This window comes from Chiloscyllium punctatum, chromosome 5 (genome assembly GCF_047496795.1).
Source record: "Chiloscyllium punctatum isolate Juve2018m chromosome 5, sChiPun1.3, whole genome shotgun sequence".
Classification (NCBI taxonomy): Eukaryota; Metazoa; Chordata; class Chondrichthyes; order Orectolobiformes; family Hemiscylliidae; genus Chiloscyllium; species Chiloscyllium punctatum.
The window spans coordinates 114,881,152-114,899,883 of NC_092743.1; the positions used below are offsets into that span (position 1 = coordinate 114,881,152).

Sequence of the window (18,732 nt, forward strand, 5' to 3'; positions counted from 1 at the left end):
ACTGTAAGTAATCTAATCTAATCTAAAAAAACACTGCTCCAAGCTAACTTAGTATTTATGTTTAATATCAAAGTTTAAATAAGAGACAGATCTCAAAAACATATGATAAAACAAGTACCTACTCTACTTAGTGTTGTAGATTTACCTAAAAAAAGTTACACTTAAAACAAAACAGCCACTTAGCTGGTCCATGCTGTGAGCTCCCCCATACAGGTTTCTCCAAGGTGAGCTGTGAATTTTGCTGTTGTTTATTTTTCTTAGAAGAACTGCAATGTTCAAGGATACTTGAAACCAAACAGCAGAGGCCGTTAGCTGTGCAGGTTCACCGCTGGGCCAAACAGCTATGTAGATTTCTCCATTTGATTCACTTCCTGTGTCTCTCTTCTTCCTTTTTACAATGCCGTTATTTTGATTTTTCTCCCCCCGTCAAAGTTCCAAAACAATGCAACTGCCATAAAATAGTAATTACTTCTGAGAATGAGGAAATCAGTACCAACACTTAAAATACCTCAAAGGAGCAGCTCTTACAGCTGCGCTTTCTCCCCCCCCCCCCCATCTTCCACCTTGGATTATCTGGAAAAACTATTTGACCTCATCATTACCAACCTGCTGGCTACACATGCATCTGTCCATGACAGTGTTGGGAAATGATCTTCGCACAGTCCTCAGAGACAAACCTCCAGTTTTCACATTGAGAATACCCTCCATTATAACGTGCAGCATTATCACCGTGCTAAATAGGACAGACTTTGACCAGATCTAGCAACTCAAGACCAGGCATCCACAAGGCACTGCATGTCAACAGCAGCAGAATTGTACTCCAGCAAAATCTGAAACCTCATGGGCTGGCACATGATTACTAAGGCAGGGGGTCAACCCTGATTCAACAGAGTGCAGGAAGGCATGCCAGGAACAGCACCTGGCATGCCTAAAACTTAGGGGGCAACCTGATGAACCTTCCAAACAGAACTACTTGCAATGCAAACAACATAAGCAGCAAGTGATAGACAGCAAGAGCTCAGCGATCCCATAACCAACAGTGCAGATCTAAACATTGTAGTCCTTCCACATATAGTCTTGAACGGTCATGGACAACTAAACAACTCACCGGAAATAGCAACTTCACAAGTATCCCCATCCTCAATGATACAGAGCCCAACACCTCAGGACAAAAGATAAGGCTGAAGCATTCACCTTAATCTTCAGCCAAGATGATGAACCATCTCACACTCCTCCAGGGGTCCTCAGCATTATAGATATCAGTCTTCAGCCAATTCTATTCATTCCATATGACATCAAAAAAATGACTGGAGGCACTGAATACTGCAAAGGCTATAAGCCTTGACAACATTCCAGCAATAGTACTGAAAACTTGCCCTCCAGAATCTGTCACTCCCCAAGCCAAGCTGTTCCAGTATAGTTACAACACTGGCATCTACCTGATAAATATGTAAAATTGTCCAAATATATCTTGTACACAAAAAGCAACCCTGTCCCATCAGTCTACTCTCAATCATCAGTGCTTTCAAGCAGTATCTGCTCGGCAAGACAGGATTTTGACACTTGGTTTGAATTCCACAGGAGCCACTCAGCTCTTTACTTCAAAAAAGCCTTGGTTCAAACATAGACAAAAATACTGCATTGCAGAGGTGAGGGGAGTACGATAGCCCTTGACATCAAGGAGTCCTAGCAAAACTGGAGATCAATGGATTTTAGAGGTCAAACTCTCTGCCAGCTGGCATATAGGAAGAGGATTTGGTTGTTCAAGGTCAGTCTCTCAGCTCCTCGATATCTCTGCAGGTATTCCTCAGGGTAGTGTCCTTGGCACAACCATCTTCAGCTGATTCAATGACCTTTCCAAATCATAAGGTCAAAAGTAGGAATGCTCCCAAGAAGATTCCCAGTCCCGACTCCTCTGATGTTCAAAAGCAACAGGGCCTGGACAATATCCAGGCTTGGGCTGAAAAAAGTGGCAAGTAACATTTGTGTCACAGGCAATGACCATATCCAGAAAGAGATAATCTAAACACCATCCCTCGACATTCAATGGTGTTACCATCACTGACCCCACGATCAACATTCTGGGAGTTACCACTGACCACAAACCCAACTGGACTTACCATAACTGTAGCTACAAGAACAGGTCAGAGGTTGGGAATACTACAGAGAGTAACTCACCTGACTCAAAGCCTGCCTACCACCTACAAGGCACAAGGCAAGAGTGCGATGGAATATTCCCCACTTCCCTGGATGGATGAAGCAGCAACACCCATGAAGCTTGATACCATCCAGTACAAAGTAGCAGCTTGATTGGCACCACATCCACAAGCATCCATTCTCTCCACCACTTATGCCAAGTAGCAGCAGTGTGTACTATCTACAAAATCACTGCAGAAATTCATCAAGGCTTCTTTACACAGCATCTTCCAAATCCTCAAATCACTAACATCTCGAAGGACAAGGGCTGCTGATACATGGGAATACCACCACCTGCAAATTCCCCTCCAGGCCACCCTCCATCTTGACTTGCAAATATAGTGCTGATCCCTCACTGTCCCACATCAAAATTTTGGCATTTCCTCCTTAAGGGCATTGTGGGTTAACCTACAGCCTGTGAAGTGCAGTAGTTCAAGAGCGCAGTAAATCACCACTTTCTTATACACAACTTAGGAACAGAAACTAAATGCTGGCCAGCTAGTGATGCACACATTCCATGAATAAATTTTAAAAGCTATGATAAGCATAGTTACGTGGATCGGGGTTATGTGGACGTTGCTGTATGTGCAGAGCATGTTAAAAAAGAATGAGTTGATTATCCAAACTTCCATTTGGAAAGCTGATGCCAGACTCTGTCAGAGACCTGACTCAAAGAAGAGTAGGACTGGGTATTAAATATTCCAAAATAAGTTTTCCTATCTTTCATAAATCCTGTAAGGAGGAGGGATAGCGGTTGTAAGAACAATGCAGCAGTGGAATAAAGGATGCTCCAGATGAGTAATGAACAAATATATTAGACCAGAGCCAAGGAACCAAAAAAGTGAAATTACACTACTTCGTGCAAGCTATAGTCAACTAGTGGGAAAAATTAAGAACAAATTTGCAAGGAAATTACAGAAGGTGCAAGAATCAAAGTATTTATAACGTGGAACTTTCAAATATAAAATGCAATGGTAGTGTGATGAACAGAGAGCAAGATTTCCTCGAGTGTGTACAGGAAACTATTCTACAGCATTAAGTTTCTGATCCATTGAGAATAGAGGCACTACTGTACCTGGCTCTTAAAAAAACAAAATTAGGCAAGTGGGTCAAGTGTCAGTACAGGAACATTTACTAGAGTTCTTTGAGAAAATAGATAAAAGGGGAGATTAGTACAGCTAAATCTGTTCGGACTTCCAAAAGGCTTTTGATAAGGTAGCACATATTAAGACATGAGGATATTTAATAAGTTAAGAGCCCATGGTGTTGGGAGTCATATACAAGCATAGTTCTGTACTCTGAAGATAGTCAGAGTTGGGAATAAGGGGTATTTTCAGAATTGCAACCTGCAACTAGGGGACTACCACAGAGATCATTGCTGGCTGGGGTTACAATTATATGGCTTGGATGATAGAAGTGAATATGCTATCACCAAGTTTGTTGATGACTCAAAAATAAATTGGAAGGAAAATAGTGAAGATGACAAAGCATCTACTAAAGGTACGTTGACAGGTTGAATAGAGCAAAAACCTGACAGATTAAATATAATTTGCAAAAAATGAAAGGAACTTTGGTAAAAGGAGGAGGATAATTATTTAAGTGGAGAAGACTGCAGAACACAGATCCTTACAAAATTTGAGTATACAAGTTCAGCAGGAAATAGGGACAATCAAATGTGGTTGGCCTTCGTTTCAAAGGGAATGGAATATAAAAATAGGGAGGCCTTGCTAATACCATACATGTCATACCACAGCTGGAATACAGTAAATAGTTTTGCTCACCTTATCCAAGGGATGGTATGCTGAAATTGGAGGCAGCCTAGGGAAATTTCGCCACTCTGATTCAAGTAGAGGAATTTTAATACGAGGAGTAGTTGGGTAAATTGGGATTGTACTCTTTGGAGTTCAGAAGAATGACAGGCGATCTTATTGAAACATACAAAATTCTTAGGTGGCTTGACAGAATTGATGAGAGAGATGGTTTCTTCTTTTGGAAGCAGAATCGAGAACTAGATGGCATAATCCCAAAGTGAGAGCATTTTGGACAAAGATGGGAAAAGATACCTTTTTCCCTCAGGAGGTACTGAAATTACAGAATTCTTTATTGCAAACGGTTGGCAAGGTTGGGTCATTAAGATTTAAGGTGAGGTTGACATATTTTTAAGTCAGTAAGGGGATCAAGAGAGTTATGGGGACAAAGCAAGAAAGTGGAGTTTAGGGTCATCAGGTCAGCCACAATTTCATTGAACAGCACAGCAGACTTGATGGGCCAAAATAGCCCATTACTGCTCCTACATTTTAGTCTATTTTGGGGACCCTGATCAGTGCCTCACAAGGTTTGAACAGTCTATAGAAAAATAACAGAAAATTCAGAGTAAGAGTAATTAGCTCAGGGAAAGCCAACTTCATACAAATAGATTCAAGAACAGTTTCTTCCCCGCTGTTATCAGATTTTGAATGGACGTCTAATAATGTTGATTCTGCTCTTTGTGCATTTTCTGCAGCTGTAACACTGCAATCTGCATGCCGTACCATACAAAGTGCATCAGGCTAGTGGAACAATCTGATTGTACAACATGCAAAACAACACTTTTCACTGTATCTCTGTGCATATGACAACAACAAATCAATTTCAGTAGGGTAAGATTATGCTAGCCAAATTCATAGGCTGACAGATCAAACAAACAATAATGGACTGTATTTAAAGATAAAATAGTTCTGACATTGTCCAAGTATGCTCACAGAAAGGGAAAAGTCAGACAAATCCAGGGTTCCTGGACTACAGAAAACATGGAGGTTAAGAAAAACGAGAGAAAAAAAAAAGGTGCTTATGACATATGTTCTTGATTATATGAACTACTTGAAAAGGCTGAATACTGAAGGCTCAGAGATGGAGGAATAAGAAAAGCAAAAAGAGTTTCGGGGAGCAACTAACATAAAAGGAAGCCAAAAGTCTTCTATGGGCATATAAATAGCAAAATGGTGAGGATGAAGGACCAAAAAAAAAGCATAATTGGAGATAGTTCGCAGCTGAGGGATTAACTTGACATTTTGCTTTGGTTTTACAAATGAAGATAATACTGTTCAGATTTTGGCGAAAGAGTAGTAATTCATACACTGGAAGGGTTTAAAATTGCTAAGGATATGGTATTAGATGGGCTATTACTCCAGGACCTGATATGTATCAAAAGATATAGAAAAAAGTGACAGTGGAAATTGCATAATTTTTCCCAGTGTTCCTCGGTGGTGCCAGAGGGACAGGAAAACTGAAAATTTTAGACCCTTGGAATGGAAATGTAATTCCAGCAATTTACAGGTTTGTTTAATCTTAGTGGTGGGAATAATACTCAAAACGATAACATGGGCCAAATGTAGACAAACATGGAATAAAAGAACTGCAGATGCTATAAATCAGAAATAAAAACAGAAGTTGCTAGTAAAGCTCAGCAGGTCTGGCAGCATCTGTGGAGAGAAATCAGACTTAGGTTTCCAGGGTTGAGGAAGGGTCAATGATCAAAATGTTGCCTTCGTTTTCTCTGCACAGACCAGTCGAGCTTTTCCAGCAACTTCTGTTTTTGTAAGCAAATATGGGTTTGTTAAAGAAAGCACAAATTTGTTAAGGGAAAAACATGTTTAATTAAGTCTTTAAAAAGCACCAGAAAGTTAACTGGGAAGGTGAAGGAGAGTAATCTTACTGATGTGGTGCTCGTAGACTTTCAAATTTGCGCCATTAAACACAGATTTATGAACCAGATTATTTTATTACTCATGAAATAAGAAATAAAGTTACTTGGATATGAAACTGGGCAAATGACAGAAAGATTATAGTGGTTAATGGATGGTTTTCGTAAGGGAGAAATGGTTAGAAGTGGAGCTCTTGAGAGGGCTAATGTTATGAGCCTGCTCTTCCTGATATATTAATAACCTAGACCTTAGTGTACAGGGTGCAATTTCAAAACTTAAAAGATGGTATGAAACTGGAAAACATTGCAAACTGAGTGTAGAACTTTAGGAAAACACAGACAATTTATTTGCAAAACAGACAAGCAGCAGATTAAATTTAATGCAGAGAAGTGTGAAAAGTTTCATTTTCATTGAATGTAAACAAAGAGGCAACATAAAAGGGTATAATTCTAAAATCAGCAGTATAAGAGCAAAGGGACCAGGGTGTACATCTGCGTCAGTAAAGAGGGCAGGATAAATTGTTAGACCATGGTTACTAAAACATATAGCATGTTATGGACCAGGCCAGACCCCTCAAAACATTTCAAGAAGGTAGCCCAGATTCTAATTTTTCTAGTTGTCTTAAGCAGGTTATTCCAGGAGAGATGCCACTAGTCAAACCACTTAGTTTTAAACAAAACAGAATTTATTTACAAACTTACTGAGTGAAATGGACAAAAGAGAACAGAATATAGAATAACTTAACCAATCCAAAAACCCAACAGATCATCCCCAACTTAAATGATGCTGTTATAAATACTTGCAACAATCCCCATAAACACCCCTTGGCATAAAAGGGAAACATCGAATACAGGGTCTTACACGAGAGGTGTCAGAGAGAGATTACCAGCAGAGACCTGCACCTTTGGGTCCAGCAGCATTTACAACACTACTGCTAAAAACCAAACCAAACCAGAGAAAGCGGAGCTGGGAGAACTGGCCACTCCCTTTTCATTGTACAAGAGTTCCTTTCTAAACAAAAACTCAAAAGCCTGTTGGCTGAGGCAGTATCTGTTAGCTGTAATCAAACTGGCCCTAAACACTTCAACTTAGACTTTTTGGAGTTTGTGTCTTTTACAACCTCTCTGGGAACAAAAAAAAGGATAACTTAACCTTGTTAAAACAGCAGCTTCGTCACACCTTCCCCTTAAAAAAAATGATCAATATCCAAAGATGGCTTCATTTTAAAACTCATTAATCTTAAGTGTTTGTACTCTACAAACATACACATTACATTGACTATGAACATGCAAAGATGTTCAACAGACTGAAAAGGAATGTAGTTGTACTCCTGTCATGGAACACCTCCATTTCTCATTCAAACGAAGACAATGCATCGACAATTACATTTTCTTGCCCTGCCACATGCACAATTTTCAAATTGAATGGCTATAATGACAAGCTAAGCAGTTTAGCATTTTTGTCCTTAAAATTTCTCCACAAACTTCAATGGGTTATGGTCAGTGTATATGATTGCCTCAGATACTTTACTAGTAATGTAAACATTGAAATGTTGCAACACCAACACCAAGCTCAAAGTTTCCTTCTCAACTGTTGAATATTTCCGCAGAAATACCAGATAGAAAAACCTATCTTCTCACCTTCTTGCAAGAGCACAGCACCGACACCTATATCACTTATATCAATTCCCACCTTGAACAGCTTTGCCCAATTAGGTGTGGCTAATACTGTGGCAGTAGTCAACACAGCTTTCAGGCTATAAAATGCCTTCTGACAGTCCACTTTCCACTGAAACTTCTTGCCTTTCTTCAGCAATTCAGTGAGTGGAGCAGCCACACGGCTAAAATTTGGTGCAAATTTTCAGAAAAATCCACTCAATCCCAGGAATCGTAGTATTACTCTTTTTGTTGATGATATGGAAAACTCCCCAATGAACATTTTTGTTTTTGCTTCCCGTGGGGCCATTAGTCCATGTCCAATATCCAATATCATGGACGAGGAAGGTGACTTGGGTTTTGACAAATTCACTTTTAACCAGGTTTATCACCAAGCCTGCCTTCCAAAGCCGATCGAGAAGTCTAATAATGTTGTAAATGTTCCTTTCATGTCTGACTAAAAATCACCAGGTCATCTATGTATTTGACACAATTGGGGAATCTGTTAATCACCTTATTGGTTAGACTCTGAAATGTGGCTAGCACATTCTTCATATCAAATGGCATGACTTTAAGCTGATATAGTCCATTCAATATTACAAAAGCTGAAATTGCATTCATTCTTTTTGACAAAAGTACCTGCCAGCAACCTGAGCAAGTCCAACTTATAAATATAAGTTGCTTGCCTCATCTTATCAACAGCCTTTCAAACGAAGACTCGGATATGCATCAGTCTTTGCAACTGCATTGACTTTGCAATAGTCCACACATAACTGTTGGGTACCATCTGGCTTTGGCACCATTACTGTAGGTGAGCTCAAGTCACTAACTCACTTTGAGTGTGTCATCTTGGACCAAGTGTTCAATCCCCTTTTGAACCAGTGCCAACTTTCGAGGGTTTAGCTGATAAGGATGTTGCTTAATTGGAACAGCATCTCCTATAAATACATCATGTATAATTAGTTTAGTACTTCCCAGCATATTTCCACATGCCTCCCCACGTGATAGTAATAACTCTTTCAGGTCATTTTGATTTTCCCCTGCAAGGTAACTCAATTTATCCAATTTTTTTTTTCACAACTTCCTCATTGTCCAATTTAATTTGTGGAATGTCAAATTCAGAATCCTCTTGGTACTTCCCCCTATGTTGTAACCAATAACAGCCTCCTTTAGTTTTCCTTCCCTATTAAAATACCTTTTGAGCATATTCGCATGATGCAGATTTCTTTCTGACTGGAGTCCTTAACAAATAGTTCACCTTGCTTAATTTCCTTCAGGCTTGATAAATTCCACTAAACCTTACTTTTTAAGGCTCACCTGTCACTGCAAGTAACACTAATAACTTATCCCTGATAGCAAAATTGTGAGTTGTTGATTTCTTGTCTGCTTCCTGTTTCATTATGAGAAAGTGTAAGGTATGAGCAGGTAGGGAAAGAGTGAAGTTGCAAGTTTTTGTGAAACAAAAGATTCAGTTCGCATGACTTGAATCAGATAAGAACTTGCAGTAAACAATAATGTGCTAGAGGGAAGGGTAGTGGGTTAGAGTTGAAAAAGCATTCATTACGCAAAGCCAGTTAACAAGGTTAAGAACATCCATTGTATAATGCCAGATGGCTTAATCTTTACTATTGAGGCTCGCTGATTGTAATTGCCACCCAATCAATATAGATGTTGCCTGATTGGGAAGCTGCTCCCTGTAAGTGACTATAATTCCTTAAGAATCTGCTGTTCAAGAGAAGACTGAGAACTCAAGTCCCTGTGCACATGGGTGATCGTTCTCTCTCCCTCCAGGGCCTGGAATAAAGATGAGGGAGGCAAATTTGCATTGTGTCTCTGAGCGTTTTGCTTCGACTGAGGCAGGAACAGGACAAAAATAATTGTATGCGGTGATACTTTTAAATGTGGTCTAGCTAACTCCCCCACTCTATTTAACCATTCCTAAAAATTTGACATGTAATCCAAATATGTGGCCTCCGAGTTCTGACTTACCAATTTTTCCTTAATCAATTTTAGCAGTCCTCTCACTTCATGCCCAAAACCTAATCCAAATAGACTGAATTTGGTCAATTCATTTGCTGCATCTCTGATCACAAAAGGTTCAAACAGAATTCCCTTACCCAAATCATCTGGATAGTCTTGATTTTATGCCCTCAATATAGTCTTTAATGTCTGATGCCACTTGTGATTCTGGATGGTATGCAGTAGATTTGAATTACTTTAATCCTAAGCTATCCATACCTTCCTTGAACAATTTTGATGCAAAATTTGACCATTGATCTGACATTTTTTAAAAATTAGAATCCCTACAGTGTGGAAACAGGCCCTTCATCCCAACAAGTTCACAACAACCCTCCAAAGAGTAACCCAACCCAGGGAGAGTAATAGTCCCATACTCTATTACTCCATATTTACCCCTGACTTAGGCACCTACACATCCCGGAACATGATAGGCAATTTAGTGCGGCCAATTCACCTAACCTGCACATCTTTGGACTGTGGGAGGAAACCGGAGTATCCAGAGGAAACCCACATAGTCACGGAGAGAATGTATACAGTCGCCCAAGGCTGGAAGCAAACCCGGGTCCCTGGTGCTTGGTGGTTAGCACTGCTGCCTCAGAGTCACCACGCCACCATTGGGGGTAGTCTGTGACTGGTGAAAAATTTGAGTAACTGCTCTACAATCCTTTTAGCTGTAATATTACTTAATGGAACAGCCTCTGAAAATGTAGTGGACGCAACCATTATTGTTAACAAACACTGATTTCCAGTTTTTGTTTTAGGTAGTGGTCCTCTGCAGTCAATTAAGACTCTTGGAAAATTGTTCCTCCAATGCAGGATTAGATTTTATTACTACTTGTGATTTTCCAATTACCAGACACGTATGACATATCTGGCAAAATTCAACTACATCCTTGTGCAGTCCAAGCCACTAAAAATGTTTTTCTCACTCCTAAATGACTCCCTACTGGTAGCTTACATGCCACTCAACACCTCCTTTCTATAACTCACTAGCAAAACAACTTGATGAACTTCTGCCCATTTCTCATCTGCCTGAATATATGATGGTCTCCATTTCCTCATTAAGACATCATTAAGATAATAGCATTCAGGGATACATTGAGATATTTTCTGTGTATGCGTTTTGAAATAAGGGCTTTAAATTTTCATCTGCTGTAAACAGAGTTTTGCTAATTCCATTTCAACTTCCTTATCTATATTCTTTAATCTCTCCAGCTTCAACTGGTGACTGTGAACGCATAACCACAGAGTCCAGAAAAATCCTAGAATGTGTGCCCTGCAATAGTTTGGTTGCCGAGTTTCCATTGGCTTTTCAACCACAGTACACAGCACCCCTACCCGTGAAACAGCTATAATCATCAGCAAGGACAAATTGTATTCCTGGGAGTTGAGAATTTGTCCAGTACTTCTACCATGACTTCTCCACTCTTCACTGGACACTAACCTCACTTTACATAATTGAGTGCTTGTCTTACCGTGAATTCCCATTAACAACAGCTTCTCTGGCAATGGTCCTTCACAGAGGTGTATAGCTCATCTTTCAACATCACAGATTGAGAGAATCCTGTATCTTAAATATTGTAACCTATTTACCCGCTTCTCCTGGCCTATGCGAGTAAACTTTACCTTCACTGGTATATGGTTTAAGATGATCTGGCACTTCCTCCTTAACCAACCTCTGACCAACTTATACATTCTGAAGCAGCTTTCTAGCCTCCACTGTGCTTTCTGTTACCACGCCATCAAAGTTCATTGGTTTATCCTGTTTTCCCACATCTGGCTTCCCAGTGCTTTTCCTAACCCACCAACGCGGTTTTCACGTGGTCTACTTTATTGCAGTGAAAATATTAGAGCTTTTTAACTTCTCTGTCCCTTCAAGGATTTCGTTTTTACCCAGTGGTACATTATCCTTATGATTTTCACCAAGATCTACCTTTCTCTTTTCCCTAATTCTATCTCTCATGGATTGAAACGGATTTTGGAAGCCAATCTGATTTATGGACCAATTCAATTATCAGCCATTTCAGCTGTCAATCTTGCCATTTAACTCTCTGCTCTTCTATGAGATTTCTCACTACTTCAGGAAGTGAATTTTTGAATTCCTCCAAATAATTGTCTCACTAAGGGCATCATAGGTTTGCTTTATTTTGAATGCCCGTATCTATCTATTAAAATTACTTTTTTAATCCTTTCAAACTCAAGATAGATTTGACCAGGGTCCCTCCTTAGATTCCTGAAACGTTATCTATAGGCATCTGGCACAAGCTCATATGCACTTAAAATAGCTCTCTTCACTTCCTCATCACCCCAGATACCTCCTCTGATAGTGATGTGAGTCACTAGCTCTACTTACAAGTTTTGTTTGTATCAACAAAACCCACATGATCACTGGCCACTACATTCATTTAGCCACCCTTTGAAATGAGATTAAAAATGGCTTCTACACTCTTCTCATGAAATTTAGGCAATGCTTAAATATATTCAAACAGTTTCTCAGCAGGACCTTGACTACCACGGGTTTGCTCAACTTCACTTTCTTCCTCACTAAGCTCACCTTCAGCCTTCATCTCCAGCCTTAAGCTGACTTTCCCGTCTAAGTGCAAAATTCTGAAGTTCAAACACGTTCTTTCTTCCTTTCCTCTCTATCCTCTGTTTTTAATCACAATTTAAACTTTTCCATTTGTTGCCCTTTCCTTGTCTTTTGCCCCTAACTCAAGTTGCTTCATTTTCAATTGAATTTTAGCTATCTCTAAAGATTCTGATGATGTTTCCAACAAATTTAAATGCTGAGCTATTGCTGTAATTATATCTTCTTTCCTCACGGAAGGAGACAGTTTCAACACCAGCTTGTCTGGTAATTCCAGCAGCTTGGCTTTAATCATCTTTTGCAAAACCCTCAGAAAACTCTTGGTGACTGAAAATGCCACTGGTATCGCAAGCACTGTTTAAACCAACTGAATTCAACACCCAGAACAAAGTCACTAACATCTACCACTCGCTGCCTTTGAACCCAACAACCCTAATCCCAAATCAGAACTAAACTGAACAGAACAAATCTAAAGAGCCCCCAATCTGTTGTGGACCAGACCAGACCCCTCAAAACATTTCAAGTAAGTATCCCAGACTAACTTTTCTAGTTGTTTTAAGCAGGTGTAAGGTGGATATTCCAGGAGAGAAGCTGCTGGTAAAACCACTTGGTTTTAAGCAAAACATAATTTACATGTTACTGAATGAAACACAAAAGAGAACAGAATATGGAATAACTTAACCGATCCAAAAACCCAACAGATCATCCCCAACTTAAATGATGCTATTCCAAGTACTTTCAACAATCCCAATAAACACCCCTTGGCACAAAAGGGAAACATCAAACACAGGGTCTTACAGGAGGGCTGTCAGAGAGAGATTACCAACATGGACCTGCATCTTTGGGTCCAGCAGCATTTTCAACACTACTGCTAAAAACCAAACCAAACCAGAGAAAGCGGAGCTGGGAGAACTGGCCACTCCTCTTTCATTGTACAAGAGTTCCTTTCCAAAACAAAACTCAAAAGCCTGTTGCCTGAGGCAGTATCTGTTAGCTGTAATCAAACTAGCCCCAAAACCCTTCAACTTAGACTTTTCAGAGTCTGCAGCTTTTACAAACTCTCTGAAAACAAAAACAAAGGACAACATAACCTTGTTAAAAGAGCAGCTTCGTCACAAGTTGTCTAGGCTCTACAAATGAGGGTAGGAACAACAGAAGCAAGGAGTTGTTAAACTAGTTTTAAATATTGATTCAGCATCAACTTATGTATTTGATCTCGTTATCTCTCAAAACACAAAACAGGAAAAACGTTGGAGAGTGGACTAAAGATACACAAAAAAATGGTTCCACAGATGAAGCACCACAATTATGTAGATAGATTAGAGTGGTTGAATGTGCTGTCCTTAAAGAAAAGAAATTTGAAAGGATATAACTATTACAAATCGTAAGAGGTCTAGACTAAGTAGATGGGGGAAGAAAAAAAGTTGTGGCCACTGATGGAAGGATCAAGGACAAGTGCAGGTTGAAGATAATTGGCAGAAATAACAGACAAGAAGTTTTTCCTCCTACACAAGAAATGGTCAGGATCTGCAAAGTACTGCCTGAGTCTGTTGGGAAGGCAGGTTCAATCAAGACAACGAAGAAATTTTACGATCCAAGAAAGAAGCATGTGCAAGAATACAGGGAGAGCCACAGAATGCCACTAGCTAAAGTAGTCCTTTCGAGAGACAGCACAAATACGGTGGGGCAAATGGCCTCTTTCCATGAAGTAAACATTCTGTTACTCCACAGTAGAAATAGCTGGACAAATTCAATTGAAAGTATGAATCTCACTGTGACTTCACACCTTTTCTACTGTCTAATCTTAAGCCATTCTTCTTTGAACTCTGGCCTTTCAGGCATCTTCCTCCTCCTTTGCTTCACAACTAGCAGTCATGCTTGTAACCTGCAAGGTCTCATGCTTTGAAATTCTCAATATCCCTCCACATCCTTTACCAATCAATATATTCTTAAAACCTTTACCATTATCACTAAGCTTTTGCTCACCCTACCTAAGTTTGATATTTTTTCTATCAAGGTCTTTGCAAAACTTTGACAACATTAACTTAAGCCAAACTGAAACGATTAACGCACAATTTTTTTTTAAAAAATTATGCTTTAGTAATGCTAACCTCAAAGCAAGACCAGCCATGCAATAAATTAAACAAAATAATGTGCTTTCAATTGATTATAAAGAAATCCGAAGGTGAGGAGCCCATTCGGGGTTGAAGACTGGTGCTGGAAAAGCACAGCCCACCAGGGAGTATCCGAGAAGCAGGAGAATCGACGTTTCGAGCATAAGCCCTTCATCAGGAATGCTTGAAATGTCAATTCTCCCGCTCCTTGGATGCTACCTGACCAGCTGTGCTCTTCCAGTACCACACACTTCTAGAGAGACGCAGAGAGAGAAACCCCCTTCAACCAGACCATGCTAAACATAATTCTAAACTAAATTAGTCCCACTTGCCTGCTCATCGCACATATCCCTCCTAAACTTTTCTATTCATATGCTTATCTAAGTGCCTTTCAGATGGTATAATTGTGTAGACATCCACCACTTCCTCAGAACTTCATTCCATACACAAACCAACTCTGCGTAAAAAAATGTGTCCCTGTGTCATAACAACTCTGCAGTGGTTGATCAGAAAATATCAACAAAACCCTCGGTCAATAATACTTTTAAAAAGAACATTTTGTTCCTGGTACAACAACTATTCACACATTTGGTCACAACATGTATTTTATTTAAAAATGCTTTACTTCCAAAATTCCCTACATTCTGATTATTTCCCAGTAAAAATATTCCAATATTAGCAAACTAATTAGTAATATTTTGAACAGTTTAAAGCTTTTAGAAAAATTTCACAAAATTATCAATGATCTCAGAAATCCTAGCACTGATATCAATGATACACACATACAAAGGATCATTGGTGAATTTCACCAAAATTCAAATCAGAACATTGTCTACAGAGCAAATAAAAATGTGGTACTGTCAGCCAAAGCCACAATTACATTATTTTGACTTATTTTTAACCACAGAGGAAATAATAGCCGACTTGAGCTGCAAAGAAAATTATAGATGTTGCAGAGGTAAGACGTACACCTCTCATGTTAAAAGGTGACTATGTTACTGTGAAAGTTCACGATAAATAACAGGCTGGACAGAACGTTTTTTTTCGCTTAAATGTTCCAGAACTCACCAAGTATCGAAGAGGTGCTTTGGAACTGGAAAAAAAGAGATTTTTAAATTTTAAGAAGTTTTTTTTAAAAACTTCAAAATCACAGACCCCAAGTTTGACACTGACTGTGTTTAACCACAATGAAATAATCTGATAACAAGAGATGCAAAATAGTTTCATGTTGAGGGGTGCCTTATCAGTCTGATCAATTTTCATTTAGGATATTGATACGGTGAAGCAAACAGATGTGGTATACCCGGATTTCAGCAATGCTGAAATTTCAGTTTCTCTGGAAGAGCTAGTACAGAAAATAAAGTTAACAGGAGTCAAAAGGTGGTTGACAGTGAATGCGCAATGACTGAGCAAAGAATGATGTGATGTTTACCACTGGGGTCACTCCAGGAATCTATTATGGAATTTCCTGTTTAATATCTTAACAATATAGTTGTGTCACAAGCACGATATTTAATTTTATAGATGATACAAATCTGATAAACAAGGTTGATTGAAAAGCTGAACAGCACAAGCAACAAAACATTTTGAATATACGTGGGACTTTAACACACGGTAGCAGATTAAAATCAATGTAGAGAAGCATTCACTTGAAGAGATTTTCAGAAAGCAGGCTTTTAGATGAAAAAGGTCACATGCAGAGAAAGTGAAATAATTTTGGAAATCCCAACGGACAATAATAGTAAAAATGTCACAACATACCATCAGCCAACAGATAAAGCAAATTAGATATTGGGATATTTTAAAAGATGAATATTAAGCTAAAATAGTGAGGTCATCCTACTAATCCATACATCATCATTGATATGCCTGCAATAAGTTTATTATGTACAGTTCTAGTTCCCAAAGTACACATATTGCAATATAAAAAGGTTAGTAGTTTTTGGATTCTAATGGAAGTAGACAATGTAGACCACGACAAGCTAATTCACTTTGACCAGACAGGAAGAAACTTCAGATGCAGATGAGTAAATGAAAAGGATCTATGGATTGGATTTCCATGAAGGTGTAGTAACACACAAGATTGAGTAACTTATTTTGATGCCCAAAACATTTACTATGACATGGTAATACACATATAACATATAGTGTACATACACAAGGTTCCATTGCCTATTCAAATTTGCAAATCTCAAGTGTTCCTGTGGAAGATCCTAAGCAGATGTTGAGTGATTGTCCACACAATCAGGTCCAGAACAGCCATAATTTCATTGAATGGCAATGAAGAGCTAAATGTTATTTCATATTCTTATGTAGTTTAGAAAAAAATAATCTTAGCGAATGATCACAAATTTCCCTAGTTTATCATTGTACTGATGCAATTTCCCCTCACTAACACCTCCAGATTTCAAATGCAAAAAGGGGAAATCAAAATCCACAAAAGGAAGCAAAAGTGGCAAATTGTTCTCCATCCATTTCAAAAGGTTCGAAGAGCATCTGCACAACTCAACACTCCTTCACATGAAGAGCTGATAAAGTGACTGATTATAAATTAGAGAAGCAAACAAAAAAAACTGAAAAGCCAAGAACATATTAGTAGTTTTGTCATAGTTAACAAATCATTTCCATTTTGGCTAGAAGGTGCAGTCAAAATCTTTATCATGCAAGTTAAAATATTTCTATGAACTTGATCCTTGATCGCAACTAGTAAACTCGATTCATATCACACCCTTCCCAACAGCTCCAACACCTTACCCCATCCCATCTAAAGCAAAGAATAATAGCTTAATATCTCAAGCAATGTTATGAAAACATGTTTGGACCGCCCATTTAAAATAAAACAAAAGAACAAGGCCAATGTCGCATAGCAGTTTCAAGTGCCTGTGAGGTGTGGCTGAGATTTTAAATACCGATGATTTCACCAAACTACAATTACTCTCCAGTGCAAATGAACCCGCTGGCATTTACACAAACAGACTGTTCACTCGGTAAAAGCACGTAAGTCGCCTGGGACGACAACAATGCACCAAACACTTGTCTGACAATCAGCTGGTGCCCTTTTAAAGCGCAGCTCTGCAGTTCCCCGCCAACTCCCAAACAAGAAACGTGGGGACTCCCTCCCAGACACAATAAACCGACCACCACCTCCTCTACTTAAAACCTCCTGGTGACCAACTATCCTCTCTCCCACCCCACCCCCTCCCTCTTAACCCCACTCCCATCTCGCAGCTATCGCTGCTAGAACACCCGGACAGGCAAAGACAATCAGCCCGCTGAGGTCCGAGGGCGCAGGCCGCGGCCTCGGCATCATCCATCCGACAGAGAGGGTTGGGAAGGGGAGACTCACCTCAAAGCGGCCGCGGGTGATGCCATTCATGGCTCTTGGCTCTGGCTCGCGGCCGCTCCCGGATCCAACATGGACACACCAACCGCCGCCTGACGTCACACCCTTAAACACCAACCACCTTTTTTCAAAAAAAAGGCCCCGTTTTTCAGGCCGCGGCTACAATTTTTAAAAAAAAGGAGCAAATTCGCCGTGACATCAGAGCATGCCCCTTTAAACACACTTCTTTTTTTGAAAAGTTTAGCTGCAGGCGACGCTCCCTCCCCCCGCTGTCATGGAGTCAGGAATTGGGCGCATGGAGGTTGCTTCTTTGGGTTTTTGCTCTCTGTCGCTCCACTGCTGCTGAACGGAGTAACGGTTTATTGTTCGCACACGTCCCCTTTCCTCAACAGAAGCGGGAGGGGAGGTGGGTGGGGAATGTGAAAAACCCTCCAGATCCCTCTCTGACCAAGTCACTTCTCCTGACTTATCCCCTCTGTTGTTATGAAACACAAATTGCTGGAAGTCTGAGCTAATTTACGAATTTGAAATAAATGCCGGGAACACTCTGCAAGTCTGGCAGCACTTGCACAGAGTTAAATAGAGTTCATGATTGACCTTCTTATGCAGAACTGAAAAAAAATGTTCAGATGATCTGTGACAAAAGGACAAGTATTTGAGAGGGTGGAAGAAATTTCAGTCTTGGTCATGTGCTACTAAAAAATATTTACAAAGTCTGAAAACACAAATTTCATTCCAGAGACAGAACACTGTGGTAACATCTTTCTATCGGTCTGCAAGGGACAATAAGATCATGTGAAAATTCTATCACTTCCTTTGATGATGTCATATTAGTATTTCACAGTCTTAACCCCATTCCACACAATTCAAACACTGCAAGCTAGAAACTGGCATTCAAAGTCGGTGCTTGACCGTTTTTTCTCGAGGAGATAGCCAAAACAGGGAAGCTGGCACTTTAGTTATAGTGTCATAGAGATGTACAGAACGGAAACAGACCCTTCGGTCCAACTCATCCATGCCGACCAGATACCCGAATCTAATCTAGTCCCATTTGCCAGCACTTGGCCCTCACCCCTCTAAATCCTTCCTATTCATATATCCAACTAGATACCTTTTAAATGTTGTAATTGTACCA

At 39.7% G+C, this 18,732-nt stretch overlaps 1 protein-coding gene across 1 annotated transcript in view; it reads right to left on the bottom strand.

Moving 5' to 3' along the window:
- The window catches only part of fbxl2 (F-box and leucine-rich repeat protein 2), a 180,947-nt gene extending 162,890 nt beyond the window's left edge, over positions 1 to 18,057 (bottom strand). Inside the window, exons 1-2 of the mRNA XM_072569603.1 lie at positions 17,601 to 18,057; positions 15,323 to 15,347 (exon numbers count right to left, since the gene is read on the bottom strand). Of these exons, the coding sequence (XP_072425704.1) occupies positions 15,323 to 15,347; positions 17,601 to 17,626 (51 nt within the window). The 5' untranslated portion in view covers positions 17,627 to 18,057. The remainder of the gene's footprint in view (positions 1 to 15,322; positions 15,348 to 17,600) is intronic.
- Positions 18,058 to 18,732: the final 675 nt, after the last annotated feature.